Raw genomic sequence first — 23595 nt, 5'->3', positions numbered from 1 at the left:
TAAAGACACTAAAAGAAGCATTCAGTGACCAAGCATGAAAGTCATACAGTTAAAAATTTACCTGCTTTTAGCCGTTAAATTGTTACAACTGAATATAATCAGCCTCTGCTACCACTGTATTAAACAAGGTCAGCCTGAACCTCTGGACTGCCTGTCAGGCTAATTACTTTGTTGTCTGACTAACTTTTTCATTTTGATACCCTTAAGTTGGTAATGGACAGTCCCAAAGATGAAACCTGGGCAAGTCCATTTAAGAAATTTGGCAGGTTAAAGATAGGGACAGAGATGACACTGCAAATTCATTATTATTTGTGGGGAACTAATTTTTGTGATTTTCGTGGATAGGTCAATCCAATTTTTTTAGATCCATTTAAATTTCATTTCTTCTGCTGTAAGATAATATTGCATCCTGTTATTTACATTTTACCTTTTCAAAAAATAAACAGTCCACAAATTAAAGAACCCACGAATATTTTCATTGTGACATAACCACGAAATTTCATGCCAATGAAATTTGGTTAATTCACAGTAGATTAACACATGCCTGCTGGCTGCAAATTATTTTATACTAATGGGATCACAACCATTACAGACCAATAACTGAGGTATCTGATCATTGTATGCTTTGACTGCTATTTAGTTACTATATATCTTGAAATTTTCCCTAATTATGATTAATGGTTCTGTGGAGATTAAAAGACAAACATGTTTTTTTAAGATATATAATGTAACAATTGATTGTGCATATACTTTGTAGCAAGAGAAAGAGCAAGAAAAACTTAGAAAGAAGGAAGAAGAAAGGGAAAGAAAGAGATTGGAAAAAGAAAAGAAAGCCTTACTTGCAGAGGAAAAGAAGGCAGCTAAACAGAAGTCAAAACAAAAGGTTAGTTTTATTATTATGACTTCAGTAGATTTGGTATCAATATCATATTTTATAAGAATAACAATTTCTAGCCCTAAATTGTATATTTATATTTGAATTCCTAGCCCTTTGTATGCTTTTTTAATTTCTTGCCCTTTGTATATTTTTGCATTGAAATGATAATTATATTTATCATATTCAAAGTAAAATTTGAATTTTATAAACTCACCAGTTATATTAAAACTGTGTTAATTAATTTGCTATTTTAAACCAATCAAATTCAGTCTCTGACATTACTCCTAACTGTTGGTAGCTCTATTTTAATATTTGCTGGACTGTACTAAATTAATTAATCCACTACACAAGTTCAACAGTGTTAAACATTCACTGTCTGACACATCCCGAAGAATTTGAAATTCTGAAAAAAAGCAAAAAAAAAAGATTAAATTTGATCTAATGTACTTAACCCTTAAACTACTTGAACTGAAAATGAGAATCCTTTTCCATCAGTACTCAGCCAGGCCTGCCTGCACATGCATGCAGTTTGACCTGGCTCTGTTCACTGTTAGCCAATTAATTTAATTTTTTTTTTTTTAAATTTGATTTCTCCCAAATTTAAACTGTTCTAAAATTGAAAGCTGGACTAGTCCATTTAAGAAATTCAGCAGGCTAAGGGTTGAAACTTTTTGTGTGTTTTAGGGCAAAGATAAGAAAGATCCGGAAAAAGATGTTCGTGAAAGACGTGATAGTCGTGGCAGTAATGACATGGGTCGTGACTGGGAAAATGTCCGGTCACAAGATGAACGCGGTCCAGTAACGCCGGAGAGGTCGAGAAAGAGGCTGAGCAGTTTTGAGGATATCAAGGTTTGTTTCTGAATGTATTGTGTAAAACATTTCAGTGAAATTTTCCCGCAATTTCGTTCAGTTTTTGTTGCTTTTTAGAGAACTAATAGCATGATCATACTTTTGTTTATATTTTTGTTGAAGATTTGTTTGATGTCACAGGGCTTTTTGCTTTGATAAAACCTTTTTTAAGAAGTAACAGGGTCAGTGTAACAGACCCCTTCTTTTCTTTGAAAGTGCATAAAAAAGAAGACAAGGAAAAGCAAAACAAGCATACAAAAGTAGAAAACTAGTACATAGCAAATAAAAAAATTTAGTTAACAACAAGGGGGAATACTTGTGGATTAATTCCTTGAGAGGCAAAGCATTCTGTGCATATCAATATATTTTTTTGTTCAATTAGTAATTATGTGTGTTTAATAGAAGTTTGCATGCTCCCATAAATACATTGTCTTTTTTTCTGTTACTGCATAATTATTATAAATGCTGTAAAATCATTTGGAATTTCTGCATATTAAGTACTTAAAAGTATTATGCCAATGTTAAATTTAAAACTATTATGACAGTCTTTTTACCAAAGTTTTTACCAAACAAACAATGTTTTATATATTTGTGGAAAAGATGGTTTTAACAAGTCTTAATGATAACGGACATAAATGAGCATGTATGCATGCCACTGTATTGGTATTTTCTCAAAAAATGTTGTCACAGTGGAAAACGCCCTTTTACGTGACAAAAATGAAATTAAAACTAGGTATCACAAAAACTGTTGAAATAATTTGAGAAGGGCTAGGTTTTTATTTTAATACATGTGTTTACCTGATATAAGTAGATATTTCAGTCAGATTATAGATTTGTTAACCAGGGGTCACAGGTTCAATCCTCGTGTAAGATGATTTATATGGGACATTAAGTCTAATGGTCATTTGTCTCTTACTGCTGCTTCAGAATTCATATGTGAGTAGTGTTGGTAACTTTCTGAGAAAATATGTAATTACTGGTTAGTTATCCAGGAAAGGTGGAGCGACCACAGAGATAATGACCAAAAATATGTTAAAATCGGATGTTAAATACCAGACAAACAAACAAATTTATTCATTGGTGACTGTAATCCTAAAATCTATAAGAAAGAGTCATTGAGAAATTGCAATGATTTTACAGTGTTTACAGCCATGAACTTTATTACCTGTACTTTGGTACCCTATTCTTAGTTTCATACCATTTTACTTTTTCAGCATAATTCATTCAAAGGGGTAAAGTTTCGCTTTATTTCTGCTTGCTTAGCAAAAGCTTACTTATTTTCTGCATTAATATTGAAATTATCCAAATGTTTAAAGGGGGAAAACATTGTTTTGAGTCAATAGTAGATGTCAGTGCCTGATAATTAATTCTTGTGTTATTTATTTATGCTTCATTCATTAGGTATAATTATCTAAAATTACAAACAAAGGTTTTCAATTTTACATACTACATGTTTTGTGAATTTTGTTCATAGAAAAATTAATTTTGACTCAAAGGTGAATTACATCTAGGTAAAATTCTATCAGCAATAATAAAAGCTAGTCTGATTGATTGATTGATTGATTGATTGAGTTATGTTAATTGGGATAGAAAATTAGGATTGGACACTAGTGCTGAAAAAATTTGTATCTGATTAGTTGATCCATTGCATCAAACTTTGAGTAGAACTTTCAACCTTTAAGACTTATTAAAGTACCATTAAGCCTCCAAAATGCTATATTGTTATGCTGTTATTTCTGAATAGTGTTTATTCTTTAATGTCCTGTTACATTTTCAAAAAGCTATACTCATTGACCATATGGCTGTTTCATCTTTTGATTCTGCTTGCTTTCTGACAATTAGTGCTGCGTGAGTTATAGTCATTTAGTATTGTGTAATGTATGGAAGTCAAAATTCTACTTTTTTTTACATTTTTCTACCTTTAAATTAATCCACATTCAGCACAATTTTCTTTAAGTCAAAGCTATTATCATTGTTCTTAATCTTTTACAAAATGTATTTCATTATAAAACACATATTTTGCCATTTCTGCAGAATGAAAAAATTATTCATTAGGGAGGAGGCTTCATGTGCCTTTAATAAACTTCAATCATAAAAAAAGATTAGTAATTTTTGCATAGGTGATGGATAACTTAATTTAGTTATGGAGCTTTCTATTGGATGCCATGCTAAATATTGCTGCTACATGTTTGTGAATTTTGTCATAGAAAAATTATTTTCAACTCAAAGGTGAAGGTCATTTGGGAAACGCAATTAGATATTTTTATACCCCAGCACAACAAAGTTGTAAGGGGGGTATACTGGAATCAGCTTGGCCGTCCGGCAGTTTTTCCTTGTCTACCCAATAACTTAAGATTCCTTTGACCCACAGTTTTCAGGTTTGTCATGACTAGTAGATGATCCCTATTGATTTTGAGGTCGCTGGGTCAAAGGTCAATGTCACAGGGGCCTTGACTTAAAAAACCTTGTCCGCCCAATAACTTAAGATTCATTTGACCCACAGTCTTCATATTTGGCATGCAGGTTAGTCATGAATATTGATTTTGTGGTTACAGGGATTTTTACTATGATAAGTTTGTCTGCTCAAATGCTTAAGAATGCCTGTCCGCAGTGTATTGATTTTGACATTTTCACATTTGAAGCATTTAGAATACATAACTAAGCAATGCACTGGCTTCAAGTAACTTTAGATTTGGCAGGGAGGTTGTCCTTGAGCTCTAAATGGCCACTGTTGAATCTGACAAAGTGGTATGCGGGGGTATTCACGCCATGACAGTGGCAGTTCTAGTTTTAAAAGGTTGATTTATTTTATGTTTATCTGAAGATTTTTCATTATTTTCAAATTGTGTTTTGGGCATTAGGGTTTATCTTTCAAAAGTGTCTTATGGACATTGTAAACATGTAGTTTAAGCATAAATCAGATCAATCAGACATGTGTGAAGTCAGGTTGCTTCTTCAACCAGGGTGTGTTTAAACTTATAACGAGGCCATTTTAACTCAGTGATTTATAAATCAAAACAGATTTATAAATCAAAACTGATGCTTATTCAACTTGCAGCATTTTTGCTTTTATATTAAGTTTTTATGTATGGATCATTTGGTACTGTGGGAACAACTGGAAAGATTTCCTCCTTTAGTCAAATTTCATGCTTTTGATCTGGGTGGAGCACCTTTACAAGGCTGATTTACAAACCAAGATTACATGAAACTACATGAACTTATCTGCTATGCAGAAGGAAAAGGGGGAGATGCTAGGTGCCTTAGATGAGCATGTTTTTGTAGTTTGCATGTGAAAAAAATAGTTATAATGGAATTGAAAACTTAGTCAAGCCTAAGTCAAGCCTTATGTTAAACATTCTGCATAGTTAACAGTCATAAATATTCTTTGAAATTATATCTTTATAAAAGATTATAAAATAAAAGGAATAACCACTTCTTTAGCTAATAAACTACAGAGCTTCACAAAGTTAAGACACAAGTTGCTTATAATATGCATGTTAATCATGCATGTTAATTTAGTGTTGAAATAATTCTGAGGAGAAATTGTATGAGTTCATTAACATACAAATTGAGATATTTTAGGAACATAATATTTTTCTGACTTTATATTTAAGTATTCCCCTGGCTGATTTTTCTCATGATTATTTCTTTTATAATTATTATGATTTATATAACTTTCTTCTTATACATTTCTGAGTGGGAGTGGCCATTTTAAAAGTTATTTGCTATAAGAATATTTATTATATGATGTAAGAAAATATAACTGAATCAGCCAGAAATAGCCGAGATGCTTGGATGGCAATGAATAGCTTGTCACACTGGTAAATGAGGATTACTTATCACAATATGAAAGATATATAAGCATGAAAAAGATAGGACTGCAGATGTAAGCATACTGGACTCCCAATTCAGCGACCCAAGGTTTGATTCCTGAATACAGTAGGTGAAATTTTTATGTGACTTGTAAAACTTTGTGCCCAGCTGATTGCAATGGTCAATAACTTGAATCTAATAAAATGTACAGAGAATAAAGCCTGGAATCTGAACAAAAATGTACAGAAGGTAAAGCAGGAAATCTGATAAATGTACAGAAGGTAAAACAAGAATCTGATAAATGTACAGAAGGTAAGGCTTAGCTGGAAATCTGACAAATGTACAGAGGGTAAAGCAAGAGGGTAATGCAGACAATCAAAAAATGTGCAGAGGTTGAGGTGGCAAATCTGAATTAAATGTGGGAAATCTGATAAAATGTACAGAAGAGCAAGGAATCTAAAATACAAAGTACAAAGCAGGGAATGTGATAAAGAATACAGAGGTAAAGAGGAAAATCCAATAAATTGTAGAGAGAGAAAAACAGGGAATCATATAAGATATACAGAGGATTAAGTGCGAAATCTCACTCGATTAACTGTACAGAGGTTAAACTAGGGAATGTACAGAGGTTAAACTAGGGAATGTACAGAAGGTAGACCAGGACATTTGAGAAAATGCACAGAGGGTAAAAGTTAGGAATCTAATAAAATGTACTGAGGATAAACTGTACATAGGGTAATGAAGGGAATCTGATAAATATTCAGATGGTAGACCAGAGAATTGGTTGAAATGAACTTAGGATAAAACTGATGAATCTGATAAAATTTACAGAGGATAAAAGCAGGAAATATGGTATATTCCTGATCAACGATAGAAGAGAAGTCATTTTATTACTTTTCTTCTGGCTTTATGTAAAAGCCAGTAATGTCAATAAAATGATAAGCACACCTTGAACAAGGTCTTTTTTTATATAATTGTAAAACAAGACACTTAAATGTGATTCAAGCTGTCAGACACAGGTGATGTAGAAAAGGGAAGAAAATAAATTGTTAGTTATTGCAAGACTCATAAATCTCAAATTACTTTGTGTGGGAGGAAATCTGATTCTTGCCATGGAAAAGAAATGACAAGGATTGAAAATCTATATATGAAATGTTGCTGTATATAATTTGTGTTTCCTATTTGAAATTAAAGTCTTAAGTCGCACTTGATTGAAATGGACAAAGGAGTAATTTAACGAAGGATAGAATTTCTTCTAACAAACAGCAAGATTGTGTCATTCAGGAGAACAGAAAATACCATGACACTGACCTGCCATTATGCAATTTGCTTTGATTATTATGATTTGGTATTCAGGGGTCATGCTAGATTTAAAGATAATGGGGTGTGATGATGGGATGGGGGCATGGTAGGATAGAACCTAAAATCTTACATATTAATTAAGTAATTGTTTGATATCACATTCTGTATTTAGATCTATATTGTGTTAATAAATTTAACAATAAGTTTTTTGTTGTTCATATTTCATTAAGGTGTGGGCATTTTTATACTGCACTTTTAAGGATAACTAGAGTCATACTTCAAGAGTCATTTAGGTGTTTTGCAATATTGATATATTTCAGGTTTCCTTTTCACACAGTTAACACAATTTGATCCTTTTTACAATTTTGCACACCCCTAAGCAATGTTTATTGTCAAGGTCATTCATTAGGTTAGATTCAGATTCTTGAAAATCCCACCTGGTGTATTAAAATACATCAAAACTTTTAAATGTCAAATTTAAAACAAAAATTATTAATTTCTTTATTGAATGTTTGTTAAAGTATTTATATAAGTTTTCAAGGGCATTTATTTGCAGACAAAAGCTTAGGTTAGTTCTGTGTTGGTCTATTTCAAATATGTTAAAATATATTAATGACTTGGGACAAATAACCAACGCAGGATAATTTCGAAGGTTTAACTTTTAATGTGCACCAACATTTTGAACTATGTGAAACTTCATCAGGATTTGAAAAATGTTCATTTGAATTTCCCTTAAAGTTGAATATTTGATTTTGTTCTAAACATTACATTATATGCATGTAACAGTCTGTTTGAAATTAACTTGAATACAAACATTTTAAGTATGGAAATAATTGCTTAAGGCTTAAAATTGCTGGTGTTATAGGTTTGATGAATTGTGTCATTATTTTGGTATCAAATATTTATTAGGAAAGGGTTAATATGAACTTGTTTTGATATGAAATGTGAAGGTTAGTATTTTCACAGGCATCTGAGTTAGGCTTGACAGTATTCGCAACACCTCAAAATTAGGTTATACCTCATTATGTACAGTGCCTTGATACAAGACAAGCCATGCTTTATTTTCTAGGTTATTTACACATCCCCCAATGTTCAATGAAAGCAATTAAGTTAGATAAATACTTGATTAAGTTTTTTTATTAAACTGTGATATAACTTTGTTTTAATTATTATTAGATACTTTAAAAACCTTTAGATAATTCATTAGTTGTTGATAATTCTTAAGTTGATTAAAAAGACTGAAAATGAGGCAGTGTTTCATTCTTTTAATACTATCTATTCAAGAAATGTTTGCGTATTAATATTTATGTTCATACTAACTGATATGCATAATGATTTAAGACAACCTTGCATGCAGTATCATTAATTCAATATTTGTGTGACTTACCTTACATATATACGGTTATTACATATAATTTATGTACATATAAACATACTCGGATGTTGCATGCTATATATGTTGTTGTATGTATATTTATCCTATAGAGAGAAGCAGACGGTGAGGAGGACCGACCTCCGACCCCACCTGCTCCACTTCCTATTGGAGCAAAGGGAGGTAATCACTCCGGCTCTGATTTTGACTCGGAGGAGGATGATCATCAGGTTATACGAGTGTGTTAATATGTTTTATAGCTATGTGTGTTTCAGCTTAATTTTAACCTGAGCTACTAATTTATCTACCTTCCTTAAATATATAAATGGTGCTTTGATATTGTTTGGTTCACAAATTCTTCAATATTAGAATAATAAGATAGGGCATTAGTAGTACTACTGGTCTTGCACAAAAAGATGGTTTTAACCTTTTTCTGCCTTCACTATCAGTGTACCCATCCCACCTACAGAATAAAACTTTGCCTGCTCAATAGGTGACTGTATAAGTGGTTAAGTTAGTTGTGGAAATATTTGCGAATTTCGCAAATTGGCAAAAAATTGTTAAAATTTTCTCAAGTGTAAATATCAACTAAACTGTCTTTAAATTCTACCCTTGCCTGATTTGCTTATATTTCCTCAAGCAGAATGTCTGGAATTTTAAATTTGGTAACATTTTGACATGCGGAAATATCCACTTATACAATATATATACCAGTCTTTGGAATAAAAGATATTTATCAGTTCTGATATAAATTCATCTGAAAGGTGAAAAGAAAATGTGAATCAAATAATAAGCTTATGCTAATTTAATTCCTATATTGCTAGATAATAATTCAAATTATTTAAAATTACAAAATATATTACTGTGTTTTTATGTTATAATTACTCATCTAATTCTTTAGTGTATATCAATTGAATTATGTCTGATCCCAGATAATATATATAGTTACTAATTGTCAATTTTATATATACTAATTATAGTTATAGTAAGTTAAGAAAATGTTGTAGAAATTGATAATATAATTTTGTATTTAGATATCATTTTCAGAGCTAAAGATGATAAAATTGTTGCTTAGATATAGCTTAAAAAAGAAAAAAGAACGCCATTTAACCCTTACCCTACTAAATTGGGACTGGTATATCTTCGTTACTATGGACATAACGATTTTTAGCTCACAACAGCACGAAGTGCTCAAGATGATTTGTGGTCAGAAGTTTTGTCCATGGTCTTTCAGTGTGTCAGTTGTCAACATTTTTTCAAACAACTTCTCCTCTGAAACCTCTGGGTAAAATTTGATGAAATATTCCTGGGATGGTCCTTAGGCATGGAGCTCTACTACAATTATTTAAATGGTTATTCTCCATAGTATATCTGGGTCAGAAGGGCTTAAACTAAATTTTAAAAATAAAATCTTTAAAAAATCTTCTTCTCTGACAAATTGCTAGGCCTAGCACAATTCAGTGCCTTTATACGAAGCCAGTTACTGGTTAGTTCAAAGAAGAGGATTCGTTTATTCTTTTCAAAGAATGGTTTAAATAAACTTAAAGCTTCCATAACAACTGAGCATAACTAAATCATGTTAAACCCTAAACTTGCTGAATTTCTTGAATGGACTTGTCCAGCTTCCAGTTTTGGAACTGTTCATTATCAGTTTTGGGGATATCAATATGAAAATCCTGGTTAGACTGCACTGACGTGTTGACTGGTAATTGGCTCTATACTGGTGAATGGGGTGGGGGGGGGGGCAAGTCTTATGGCTTTTGTTTTCAGTAGGGTAAGGGTTAAACTTAGTAGCTCTTGCTGACAGAAATTGCAAGAATTCTTAGAGCAGTGCTGAAATAAATGTATAATATTTGATTGAGAAACTTACATAATATATTTTTACAATATTGTATATCTTCATTTAGGCTACAGCTTTTTGCTATGGCATTGTAGTTTAGTACGTACAGTATTATGGCATTATTTGGATAGCAAACTGAGCTTTTTCCGAGAAAGTTGTAGAAAAATTAGATAGTTTTCTATTATAGTTAATTGTTACCCAACTGATGATAATTATGTTAATCTTTCTTACCAGTTTACAATTTTCAATAGAATTAGCTCTGTCCATAAGACTTTTCAATTGTTTCATAAACATTATGAATTACTATGAATATTTCATAAGTGTACTGACATCCATTTCTTATTTCAAATACAAATCTGACTGTAGCTATATAAGTGGTTATTAGGTTTCTTGTTTTGAATCATTTTAAAAAGTATTTCTTAAATTGCTGTGGGTTTAAATCGCACCAGGCAGTTTGGATTCTGTCATATGTGGAAGCTATGTGCAGCTAGTCTGTGTGAGGTTGGTGACACATTCTCTGGTGTTGGCTAGTGCCTTAAATAATACATGGAGGGGCATTTTAGGCCACCTTTACAGTCAGGCTGGAGAGTCAACAATATGACCTTTACAGTATCAATGTGACTGAAAAATCACCCACTCCCCCACCACACACCCTCACAATAACCAAACAAACAAGAAACATGCTGCAAAATGTAACAATTAAAGCAGCATGCCTCCAGATTTATGCTAGTGTGCAAGGAAATCTGTCAAATGATTTAAAAAGTAAATATTGTCAAGTGAACAAAGAATATAGTTTACACATTGCATATGGCACTTTAGATCTTCAAAAATTACCAAAAATAGGTCAGAAGATGGCAAAAACAGCCCTAACTGCATAACTATGAAATTTGATGATAAATACTGCAGAGTACTATATGTCATCAATTGCATATAAAATGTACATCATTTCTCGAATTGTGAATATTTTGACTTTTCTTAAAACTTTAGTACATTTTTCTCAAGGTTGACTTTCTTGAATTATTTTGGCTTTATAATATGTGGGCATGCAGCTTTAATAATCAAGTTATCATATACTCATCATTCTAAGATACCAACCAATCAGTTCTCACGGTCTTTAGTAGCAATTACGTTCTCCAGATTTTTACAATGATTTGTGCATATGTTATAATCCCATATCTCATTCATTAGATAAATATAGCTTGATTCTAACTATAGTCTGCTGATGATAGATAGATCTGATATAAACCAATTATTAGAATGTGACAAAAACAAAAACAAAGATCATATTACCTGACATAAACTTGGCGATATTTTTCTTATCGAGAATTGCCCTGGTAATGGACACTACACATAATTAACGATTGGTGTTTTGATATGTTTTCCCATTATGGCAGTAAAGTTAAGCAACATGTCGTGGGTGGACAGACTTCATTTAAAGGTCTCATATTGTAAATGGAGAATATAACAGGGGTGATTTATCTGGGGAAATGTGTCATTTTGACATCAGGAAAAGATACTGAGTAAACAAGCAATAGATCTTTGTTCTCTCGGTAAATAAGTCTTAAAAACACAAGTTAACAAATCAATGTTTATCTTATATTTAGAATGTTGATTCCTGTAAGAATAACAAAAGTTTATGTAAAATACAATCATTCTATTTTAAATATATTTGGGGTTGAAAAACTTGTGAATTGTTTTCACAATATAATTTATAATTTGATTGAACTTGTGGAGACATTATATTTCCTTTGATATTCTGATCCTCAATTTGTGATCATTTCATCCAATACTTTTAGTATTGAATATAATTAATATTGACTAAGCAAGTGCTAGTGGGAGTAAGGGATATTGCACCTTTCATTATCTATTACGATCAGATTTAATCAAACTTGTATTTATTTGTTTTTCATTGCTCTAATGTAATTCCCAGCAATGTTTGCAATATCTTGTAATACTGGAATGACATTTTGAACAGCATTTGTTATTACTGTTCATCTCGCTGCTCATTATTGTGATTTATAGTCTTTACTTTATGTTAGATCTCCACATCATATATATTTGTTTTGGGATTTAAATTGGAAAAGAACAAAACAAAATGATTTTTAATAATGTCAGAAAAAAGCATTTTGTGTTTGATATTAAGCTCAAAGTTTCTTCTTTTTCTTTATAGATTATTTACTTATTTGTAGTTTTCTATTAGTTTTAGTGAATCTTAATATTTCATTCTTTATACATTCTTGTATAATACATATTATATGATAAAAACAATGATTTTAAAATAAGACGTAAAATGGATTAGAATGTGTAGATTGTATGGTGAATATCAATATACCACAAATTGAACTCAAAATTTAACATCATGGACTTTAAACATAATGCTTTGTTACCTGATTGAGGTGTCGTGTCAAAATTTTATATTTCAAAAATCAGGTCTGATCTTTAGTTTAAAACTAAGATATTCAATGTATTTTTCATAATCTTAAGGGATTTTACCCCTTCAAGATTTTATTTTGCACTTGTATTGCATAAGTTATCTGCTCATGGGTAAACTTAATCTGAATAATTTCTTTTATTGCCTCTGCATATTTTGTATTAAAACTGGAAATTTTACTTTTTACTTTTACAGGGTCCTGGACGGCACGAATCAGATGAGGAAGATGCAGAAGAAGTTTCATTTTAATCACACGACTGTCACATGATAACATCAACTGACCAATCAGCTCACTCTTGTAAATATATCAACCAATCAGGAAGGACAAGTTTATTATATTCAAAGAAACATTACAAAGTTGCCAATCATAAAAAATGTTTGGTGCCACAGCCAATTCATTAGTTGCTTGTAAAAAGATTAATTTGTTTTAATGTTAACAGTTGTACAAAATAACACAAGCTTTTTCATGAGACATTTATGTATATTAGGAGGAAATTTTAACAAGTTTCATTTTATCAAGCGCAGAGCATTGCTATTTTCCTTAGATATTTTTAAAACTTTTTGTTAACCACGTAATTAGTGTTTTAGTATCTTAAAATTGGTTTTACATTAAATGCGTACTGACTAGTTTTATACAAAACAGGGTTTGTGCCAATTGTTTGTACAAGTACATGTTTTATATATTTAGCAATACATTTGTGGCTGATTTAACATTGCTAAGTTAAACATTTTACGTTTTGTGAAAAGGTTTCTATATACATGTTTTTAAATTTTAAGCTTCTTCTTTAATTTTTAAAGAAATTAATTGTTTTATTTTTAAACACGATTTCTATTATGAATATTATCCACATATTCGATTCATATACTCTGTTAGTTTGTATGATTGTATATACTATTACAAAGTCTATTTTCATTTGTATTATAAGCATTTAAATCCATTTAAAATGGTACATTAGAACCAATGGAACTGTATATTTTGTACATTTTGAGGTGTAATGTTGATTATAAAATAAATTATCTGTAGTGTAAGAAATCAATTATTTATGATATCTGAATAGTTATTGGGTAATTTTTATTAACCAGGTTTTCCGAAGGAAAAATCTGGTTATTAGATTTAGGTATGTCGGCGGGCGGATGGGCGGGCGGGCGGGCGTTAACAATTTCTTCTGTGCGCAACTCCTCCTACATTTCTCAACGGATTTTGACCAAACTTTCACAGAAGCTTTGTCATCAAGTGCCCTGGCGCATATTGTCGGTGTTTTGCCATTGGATAATATTTGACCTAATTATGGCCCTTTGTTGTTTTTTCTTATATAGAATATATAGTGAACAATTTCTTCTGTGCGCAACTCCTCCATCATTTCTCAACGGATTTTGACCAAACTTTCACAGAAGCTTTGTCATTAAGTGCCCTGGCACATATTGTCGGGGTTTTGCGATTGGATAATATTTGACCTAATTATGGCCCTTTGTTGTTTTTTCTTATATAGAATATTATATAGTGAACAATTTCTTCTGTGCGCAACTCCTCCTATATTTTTCTACGGATTTTGACCAAACATTTACAGAAGCTTTGTCATCAAGTGCCCTGGCACATATTGTCCGTGTTTTGCCATTGGATAATATTTGACCTAATTATGGCCCTTTGTTTTTTTCCTTATATAGAATATATAGTGAACAATTTCTTCTTCTGTGTGCAACTCCTCCTACATTTCTCAACGGATTTTGACCAAACTTTACAGAAGCTTTGTCATCAAGTGCCATGGCACTTATTGTCCGGGTTTTGCCATTGGATAATATTTGACTTAATTATGGCCCTTTGTTTTTTTCCTTATTTAGAATATATAGTGAACAATTTCTTCTGTGCGCAACTCCTCCTACATTTCTCAACGGATTTTGACCAAACTTTCACAGAAGCTTTGTTATCAAGTGCCCTGGCACATATTGTCGGGGTTTTGTGATTGGATAATATTTGATGTAATTATGGCCCTTTGTTTTTTCCTTATACAGAATATATAGTGAACAAATTCTTCTGTGCTGAACTAGTCCTACATTTCTCAACAGATTTTTTTTTCAAACTTTCACAGAAGCTTTGTTATCAAGTGCCCTGGCGCATATTGTTAGGGTTTTGTGATTGGATAATATTTGACCTAATTATGCCCTTTGTTTTTTTTCCTTATACAGAATTATCAATATATAGTGAACAAATTCTTCTGTGCTGAACTAGTCCTACATTTCTCAACAGATTTTGTTCAAACTTTCACAGAAGCTTTGTCATCATGTGCCCTGGCGCATATTGGAGAGGTTTTGTGATTGGATAATTTTTGACCTAATTATGGCCCTTTGTTTTTTTTCCTTATACAGAATACATTTTTCCTAATACAGAATATACAGTGAACACTTCTTCTGTGGCAATTCCTCCTACATTATTCATGTTTTACATTGCACATAGTTACATTGTTTATTGCTTGCATTTGTATTACAAATACAACATATTTATCTACAATGGAGATAATTGAAAACCTGGTTTCGTGGCATTGCCATGTTTCTTGTTTTTAATTTAAAAACTGGTGTCGGATTTTGTAACTGTTTATGACTGATAAAAAGTGCTGTTAATGAACAATCTAAGACACAAATGCAACACAAAATTTTATTCAGCAAAAAAACAACAACCACATGTTTATAGCCATAGTTCAATGACAGATATGTCAATAGAATTTTTTGTGTGGAGGGAGCCATTCCTGTTTACATAAACAATTCTCACAGTTAAATAACCTCGGGATTTTACAAACATAGAAATGTAATTATTGTAGAGAAGTGTGGGATATGTGCATATTAACATTTTTGTACATTCAGAATAAACCGCCTCCGTGGTCGAGGGGTTAGAGTCCATGACTTCTAATCCAGTTCCTCTCTGGCATGGGTTCGATCCCCAAGAGATGCTTTGGTAGTTTAGCACGGAGGAAGGTAGTCTAGTACTGGTGTTACTCTCCAGGAACGATGGCTAGGAAACTACTCGCCTATATGACTGAAATACTGTTGGGAAAAGGCGTAAAATGAAACAAACAAACAAACATTCAGAATACATGTAAGTATTGCAAAACACATGAATACAACATATTCTCTGCTAAATTCACTAATACAGATTAAGGCGTTGGTTAATTTAGTTAAATTATACTTCGCTAATAATACTTTGTTTAAAAAGTTTAGTAAGTCACAGAATAATGAGAAATGGGCATGTTTTCAATGATAATCATATTACATGATTGTAACAAAAACAGCCAAATTTAGTTATTCATAAGTCATATGGCTAGACATGTTGGATTTAAAATTATAGATGAAAGTTAAAATTTTTAAAATATTAATAACCAATGTCATACGGTGTTATGAGGTTTTGTATACATAATCATATGTTTTAAAAAAAAAATTAAAATGGGGGCTTTTCTAATTTCCCCCGTTGTATTTTTCTGGATTTTTTTTAAATAAAAGATTTTTTAAAAAATAAAAAATGGGGAAAAGAAAAGGATAATTTTTAAGGGCTAGTCAGTTGGCCTAAATCTTTTCTGCTTGAAATTTCTTTACTAATTTAAAATGTTTGGGTTATTTGATTGTGTTTATATTGGTTTTCTTAAATTTTTTTAGTAATGGGTTAAAATTTAGATCAAAAAAATATGAGGGTTAATTTTTTAATCATTTTTTTGTTAAAATATATGGGAAACTTTGCACAGAATATTGGGGTTAAGTTTTTGGTCAAAAATCAGTTTGTTTTAAAAGCCTGCCAGCTCAGTTTATAAATATTTTGTTCTTGCAAAAACAATTTATTATTCTTAATTCATAGCAATTTTTTTCAGAACCATTTTGATAACATTGGCTAGCTTATAATTTTACATAATTTTCATTCCTGAAGAATCTTGTATATATTATAGGTTTACATTTGAATTTTATCACCATTAACCATGGCTACATATTTTTGTATCAGAGAGATTGTGTTCAATATGTGATTCCTATGTGTAATCATTCCTTTCTATGTATATAAAATGGTTCTAACATTCCCATGACTACAGATTTGTTGCCTAATTGATAATGCATGTATTAAAGGAACTCCATTGACGTCCCAATGTTTAAAACAAAACAACTGAAATTATGACATAGATCAATAAGATGATTTTGCACACAAGTTGATGAAAAACCTCAGTAAAATATATTGGACCATCACTTATCAGAAACAGCTATTAGTCATACTTATTAAGTATAGAATAACAATTTTTAACAACTGAAAAAGAATAATTCAAACGTATTTATTTAGGTATATATTTAGACATATATGTAACAATCTAGAGTTGTTGGGAATAGAATAAAAATGTAGCATTATGTACTAACAAAAGAGGCCATGGGAATAATGTTTAAGAGTTTCTTGTTAATGTAGCATTTATTCTTTTAATTGTTATTTTACATTACATATATATAACTTTTAAACTATAGTCTATTTTTATCTTATCATTTTAAGTTATAGATAAAAAAAAAATATAAAATGCTTTAAATAAGTTATATGGGAAATACTAGAATCATTTTTGTCCCTGTTTGTGTGTGTGTAAATTAAACTTTTATCTCATTTTGGCCTTAAAATGTTTGTTAAAATAGTGGGGAAATTGTACAACATATTGCGCAATAAATCTCATGAAAGAAACTTCTTTTTATAAGCCATAGTTTTAAAATCATATTGGTCATATTTTTACAACATCTTGGCATGTTATGACGTTTTATGACCAGAAAGTCAATAAAATCTTCTTTGTAAGATTAACACTATAAATGATGTTGTATATTGTTAAAGTGATTCTGTATGATGTAATGTTTGTTCATATTTCTAATTTCTTAATAAATGTAATAAAATCTGATTATCATTTACATGTTGCCATTGTTTTATATGTGTATATTTTCCAAGTAAACAAATCCGAGATACAATGTGTAATGCATTAATACCGCACCTTTTTCTGACTTTAAGACTATGCGAACGGCGCATATTCTTGACACTTTAAACGTTTAAACATCAGCTAAACATCGTTTCTCTTTTAATGTATTACATTTATATATGATTTAACTTTTCATCCATTCTTTTACTGTTTCTCTACAACCATGACAAAAAAGTTAAACATAAGTTTTGATTTTTCGAATTAATATTAAATTTTCTAAAACAGTTTACAATCAACATCACGTTTTGCCATTGTTATACTGTTCAGTGCAGCCGTTTACTGTTTACTTTAAACGAGCCATTTATGTAACCTGACCGTTTCTTATCGTTATGTTAATAAAGAAGACAGATACCTGAAAAAAGACCATATAAGACTTAAAACGCCAAGATAAAAGAGACACTGTTTTAAGTGATTGCGAAGTTAATGCCATAAAGAAAACCGAATGTAAACGGATTCTAAAAGTGAATCGTTACTCTTCAGATAAAGTGCAATAAATGGAAGAGAAAGGTGAATAAATGAACAGAAACTGTAGCCTTACAAGTGAGAATTTTATCACGGTGTCATATGATACGTTTAAAAGTGTTAAAATTTCTTCTGCTGGTCACAGGATTTTTGTCTTTACCACGTGTTTGCATATCGCGTGTTTAAACACATTTTGTAGAGCTAGGTTAATTGCAGTTGTCTTTGACGAGTCATGTGAAAAAACTGTAATTTACAGGCTTTTAAAGAAAGTTATTTAAAGAAAGAGCTCAATTTACAAAAAGAATAAACTGTCAGGAGTTCATAATTTACAAAACACAGGTTTTGTCACGAATGTGGGTCACACATAAAGCAAAGCAAAACTGTTTAAAAATATTGTTAGAGTTCGAGACTTGTAATCTCAATATTGTGGGTTCGATTCCCGGGCTGGACAACTAAAATTACTTATAAGTCTGTAAAAAGTCGCCCCGTACATTCAATCAGAGATGTTAAATTTCCGATCCTTAAAGATCAGCACGACATTTTTGTTGTGCTTGTGGTATTTTTAGTTTTAACTTTTCGGCATTTTCTAGTTGGGTGGTTCCAGTATTCCTACTTGAATAATGTTGAATCACCCTTAGGATATGTTGCCTGCGTTTTTTAACTTTGTCTTTTGACGTCTTATCTGTGATATGCAGGCTTCATAACCTCTGATCCCCTTTCAAGATTCCATTTTATTTAGTTCCGCCCATTGTTTTCTGGTTTAGGGCACACGCTTTTTATTACTTGGGGACCATACGCCGCTTTTCATGGAATGGCACGAAAGTGTCACGTTGAAGGTTCCCTGATAACCGCCGTATGAACACATCTGCGGATGTTTCTAAATTCAAAATTTTACCATTTCATGTTTAAATGTTGAATTCTGCTTAAGCCGGTGCTAGGGGGCGTGGACGGTAGGTTGCATTTTACAGTACCGTCCATGAACAGGCTCAATCAAACCGAGCCTGCAACATTTTCAATTATGATGTGTTGGACTTCTTTAGGGATTCTTATTTTCTCTATTTCGGATGTGACTTTAAATCGAGGTCCCGTGTATGGGTGCTTAAACATTTGGCACGCTGAAGAACGAGGAGAAGCTTCTGGAATTGAGGCATCTTTCTGTATCTGTAATTGCACCAGCCTCCAAAAATCTAAAATGAATAATACTTTTCTGGAGGACTCGCCCATATGGGCAACCGGTGGCGAGTATAAATAAAAGCAAACTCACAAGAATATTGTGAAGCCGGAAAGTGCTAAACTTGGCGATCTGGTCAACGACAACATGTGGATATAGAGTTCATAAAACTTCTTACTTTCAAGCCGCATTAAAACAAAATACTATACATATGCTCCGGACCTTGTTTTTCACTGACCGCCATACAACTTGGTTCTAAAGCCTATATTCTGAAACAGTACTGGTAATTTAAATTAGAGTAGGAGTGGAACTCGCAACCTCTGGTGTATAACAACTGGACCTCGTACCTGCTTAATAGAGTGGAAATTTTGGAATGTTCATTTGATATACTGCAGTAGGCAAAGTAATCATACATATAGGACAATGTCAACGGGACCGTCATGCTGTTGATTCAGATCGATCGTTATTAATGCAATTAGTTTAAGATTCATATAGATAGCTTAAAATAACTGAGTCTGTTCATGAGGAATTATGAAAACGTTTGAATGTTTTTGTGTTTTACGTATACTGTCCTGAAAAATTGGCAAGTTCTTCTTGCGAAAACAAATCTGATACCCCATTAACCTGAAAGCAATGGTTAGTTAAATCATGAAAAGATGATTTTAGATTATGATTTATTGTCAGTAAATGTGTAAGATTTTCTCTTGAAGTCTAAAATTATAATTTCACACCTACATTATATTGATTTTCACGTGATTCTGGTGAACGTGTATTAATTTGACTGGAAACAAATGCTAAGAAAATGTTTGAGAGATAAATCTAAATTTAACTTGTTATTGAAGACGACTAAGGTGAAGGACATTACAAAGTGCTTTCTAAGATAGTTATTACCAATATATTAGCGAACAGTATCTCAGTTTATACAGATATTCTTTCAATAATTAATAGTTTGTTATTTGAATCATGTCTGTTTTATTGCGTTATTTTAGATTCTGTAGATAGATGGCATTTTAAAATTCAATACAAAATTATTCAGAACATTATGCAAACTAAGCAATTAATTATATTAATTCAATATGATAAGAAAGACCGAGTTCGAGACAGTACTCGGCAACTGCACACATTTGGAATTGATAAATATTTGCAAGTCTGAAGCATATGCTTTGGAACAAATAAAAAAAAACTTGTGTGTTGCAATTAACTCTTTACAAGGTTTGTTTATACTCGACTCAGTTTATTTTTTATCTTGATACATACATACTTACGTTAATGTACTTTTATGTACTATTTGTTTTTGTTGTGATTGTAAAGTGACATTATGCTCATATTTTTATAGTCAATTTCAGCTGAATTGTCTTTATATTTCAAAAGTTTGACTGTTAAAATGGTGTTTGACCAACAGTTGATATTGGAAAATGTATAGGATTAAATTTAAATCTGCCTAAAGAATAAAAAGACTGTCCCACTCTTTTTATAATCTGAACGTTACATGCCATTGGTAATGGCTATTCACAGAAATTTTGCTTGGACCCTTGCGTTATTTAATGTTTATGCAAAATAAATTATTAAGTTAAAAGGAATTATGACAAAATTAAAATTTATTTTGACTTTCACCTATTCACTCACTATCTATCCTTGGATGGGCATAATGTCACTTTAAAGAAAGAGATATAATTGTTGTCAAAAAGTATATCGGCTTAACATGTAGTTATAATTTCACAGCGATTTGTTTGCTTTAAAATACATCACGTACTATCATACTTTAGAAAGTGTCAGCATAAGAACACATGTTTCATTTTCTAGAGCACAAGACATGCAGCACGTGACCTTCTTAACTTTCATTAATGGTTCAATGCTGTCAGTAAAATTCGTCTGAAAGTCAAGTGGACGCGTACATGATAAGATGATCGGAATAAACTTATTAAAAAATCCCAGCATTTACATGTTATTTGTGTTCATATTTAGTTGTTAGCATATGTTGAACTAAAATACCGCATCCGTTTTGTATTCAATCAACATGATCAAGGACCTTATCCAAAGTTTGAGGGAAAGGTCGGACAAGATACGATTTTGTTATACTGGGGCCTGAAAGTCTTGCTGACCCCTGAATGTCAGAGAGCAATGATTCTTTCAAGTACTTGTACTTTCTTCCTGTTAATTTGTTCCTCCTTTCTTTTTTCAAAAAATCGTTGGATGTAAAGGTATGTAACATGTGTATATATGTATATATTTATCTATGTATAACTAAAGGGGAAAATAAACAGAATTACAACAAAACTAAAGTTTTTTCACTGACATCCATCATATTTTACAAATGTAAAATACTCCTTAGATTTTGTAAGAACGTCAGATTACTCTCGAAATAATTGTTGCTTTTCCTGCCATAGAATATCGAGCGATACCTTTCGACGCATTTATAGCAAAAAGATAGATCCAGACGGACGAACCAATGGATGATGGATGAATAGATGGATGAATTAACAACTATGTTCATAAGTTAATTGCTGGCATTTCCCCATGAGTAGCTTAAACAAAATCGAAGTTTATTTTTTAAAAGTCGGACACTTGCATATCGTTGATTTTTATGATGTATATGTTATAATGGACCCACTGTACAAGCCTTTAAAGTGGGGGCACATTTTCCATAATAATTTCAAATATTGATAAAAAGGCAATAGAAATATATTATTTGAATATTCACAGAATATAATTTTAAAAATGTTGATAAGAGTTCAAAAGCATTTAAACGATGAATGTTAACTTTTTGTTGTAGAATTGCTATATATAGATATGTAATATAAGATAATGTATCTCACACCAACAACGTATATATATAATTCTGTCTTGTTTTGTTGTGACATATATCAACATATTTATTCGTGGTATAACAGACCGTTGCGGAGATTGTTGTGGAGTCTTAAAACAATTTCCCTACTGTTGTTTTACTTAATGTTTTATCTTGTGTTTTATTTGAAAATCATGTAGTCATCTGTTTATGTATCCCCAAATGACTTTTAACGTTGATTATTGAATCCGTAAAGATCATTCAAATGTCTTTTAAGAAGCAAGGCAAATGTCATCGTAGTGGTTTACGAACTGAGTACAGTGTTTAAATTACTGTGATATTCATTATCTGATGTCAGCAAAATTTTATACATTTAAAACACCACAGGTCTTTAAATTTGAATCATTATTGACTTAGATTTTGCATAGCAAATTGATGGCAAACTGTAAGCAATCGTTCTTAGAGTTCTCGGCTAAGAGTGAAGTAAAATATGATTTCGAAAGGCACACATTTGTGTTTACATTTTTATTTCAAAATGTCACATACCATAGCAAACGTTGTCTCAAACTGTCAATTAAAGTTTACGGGGATAGAAAAAGTGAACTATAAACAGTGTAGGGTCTGACCAGAATATGTGGATGTGGAAGGTGGCAAGGCTCTATACACTGTTAGCAAAGATTACTAATTTACAGTTCCAGCCGGTTATGGGTCAAACGTCAGACAAACAGAATATCTTTAAATTATTGGGGAATAAAAGTGACCACGACAAAATTGTTACCCCTTTATCTATATCTAGTGGTATCTGTATTAAGATAATAAGTTTTTATATATATTATACTATATTTGATATGTATCATATATAGCGGTGATAACATTTTGCCTTTTCTCTCAATGACATAGCTGTCATGAAATCGTGATGTCTATTGTAATACGGGGTTGTTTTAATTGTCAGTTTAGAAACAAAATAAAAGACAACCCTTTTTTACAATTTAATTATTACAAAACAAAAGTAAAATCTCCTATATTTCACAAAGCAAAATTACATTTTTATTGTATCAATTGATTTGTTTTGAATAAAACATAATAATAACTAGCCATGACAATATTTGAACACTTTCCAAGTATAGGAAGCCCTATTATACTTAATGAAACCTTTATTTATGTATAGTTTTGCCAAAGTGAATTCTACATTTTTCGTTAAAAATTATATATCTAGTTAGATATTTATTTGTAATACTCAATGCCGAGCTAAAAAATAAACAATATCAAATTTGTTCTGTGTCTGACATACATTACCGTTTTATTCATAGTCGAAACCAGAAACATTTATTAGACAAACCTCCCCCCTCCCCCACAAAAAGAAAACACACACACACAAGTAAATAGCTTACATACTACAAAATGTATCCCTAAATAAACAACTGAACATATACTCATTACTCTTTGACGGCAACTAATCAGTTTACACGGTCTTTCGTATGAGTTATGATTTCAGATTTCTTACAATAATTTATGCACATGTTATAATCCCATACTCTCCTTCATTAGATCTTTATAGCTTAGATTCTAACAATAGTCTTCAGACGATAAATTTGATATAAACCAATTATTAGAATGTGACAAAAACAAAAACAAAGATCATATTACCTGACATAAACTTGGCGATATTTTTCGTGTTGAGAATTGCCATGGTAATGGACACGTACACACAATTAACGATTGG

At 31.4% G+C, this 23595-nt stretch overlaps 1 protein-coding gene across 5 annotated transcripts in view; it reads left to right on the top strand.

The window, feature by feature from the left end:
* Window positions 1-13555, top strand: part of LOC132740213 (protein 4.1-like) — a 61139-nt gene extending 47584 nt beyond the window's left edge. For 2 of the 5 annotated variants that reach the window (XM_060728071.1, XM_060728070.1), the window contains exons 13-17: window positions 758-883; window positions 1562-1726; window positions 2941-2958; window positions 8327-8443; window positions 12680-13555. In XM_060728071.1, coding sequence (XP_060584054.1) covers window positions 758-883; window positions 1562-1726; window positions 2941-2958; window positions 8327-8443; window positions 12680-12733 — 480 coding nt within the window. In that variant the 3' untranslated portion in view covers window positions 12734-13555. The remainder of the gene's footprint in view (window positions 1-757; window positions 884-1561; window positions 1727-2940; window positions 2959-8326; window positions 8444-12679) is intronic. The other 3 variants (XM_060728072.1, XM_060728073.1, XM_060728074.1) reach the window with 3 other exon arrangements.
* The last annotated feature ends 10040 nt before the right edge of the window (window positions 13556-23595 follow it).

The sequence above is a fragment of the Ruditapes philippinarum genome, unplaced genomic scaffold (assembly GCF_026571515.1).
Source record: "Ruditapes philippinarum isolate M1 unplaced genomic scaffold, ASM2657151v2 ctg290_1_1_1_1, whole genome shotgun sequence".
Taxonomy (NCBI): Eukaryota; Metazoa; Mollusca; class Bivalvia; order Venerida; family Veneridae; genus Ruditapes; species Ruditapes philippinarum.
This window is presented reverse-complemented; position numbering and strand designations above follow the sequence as displayed.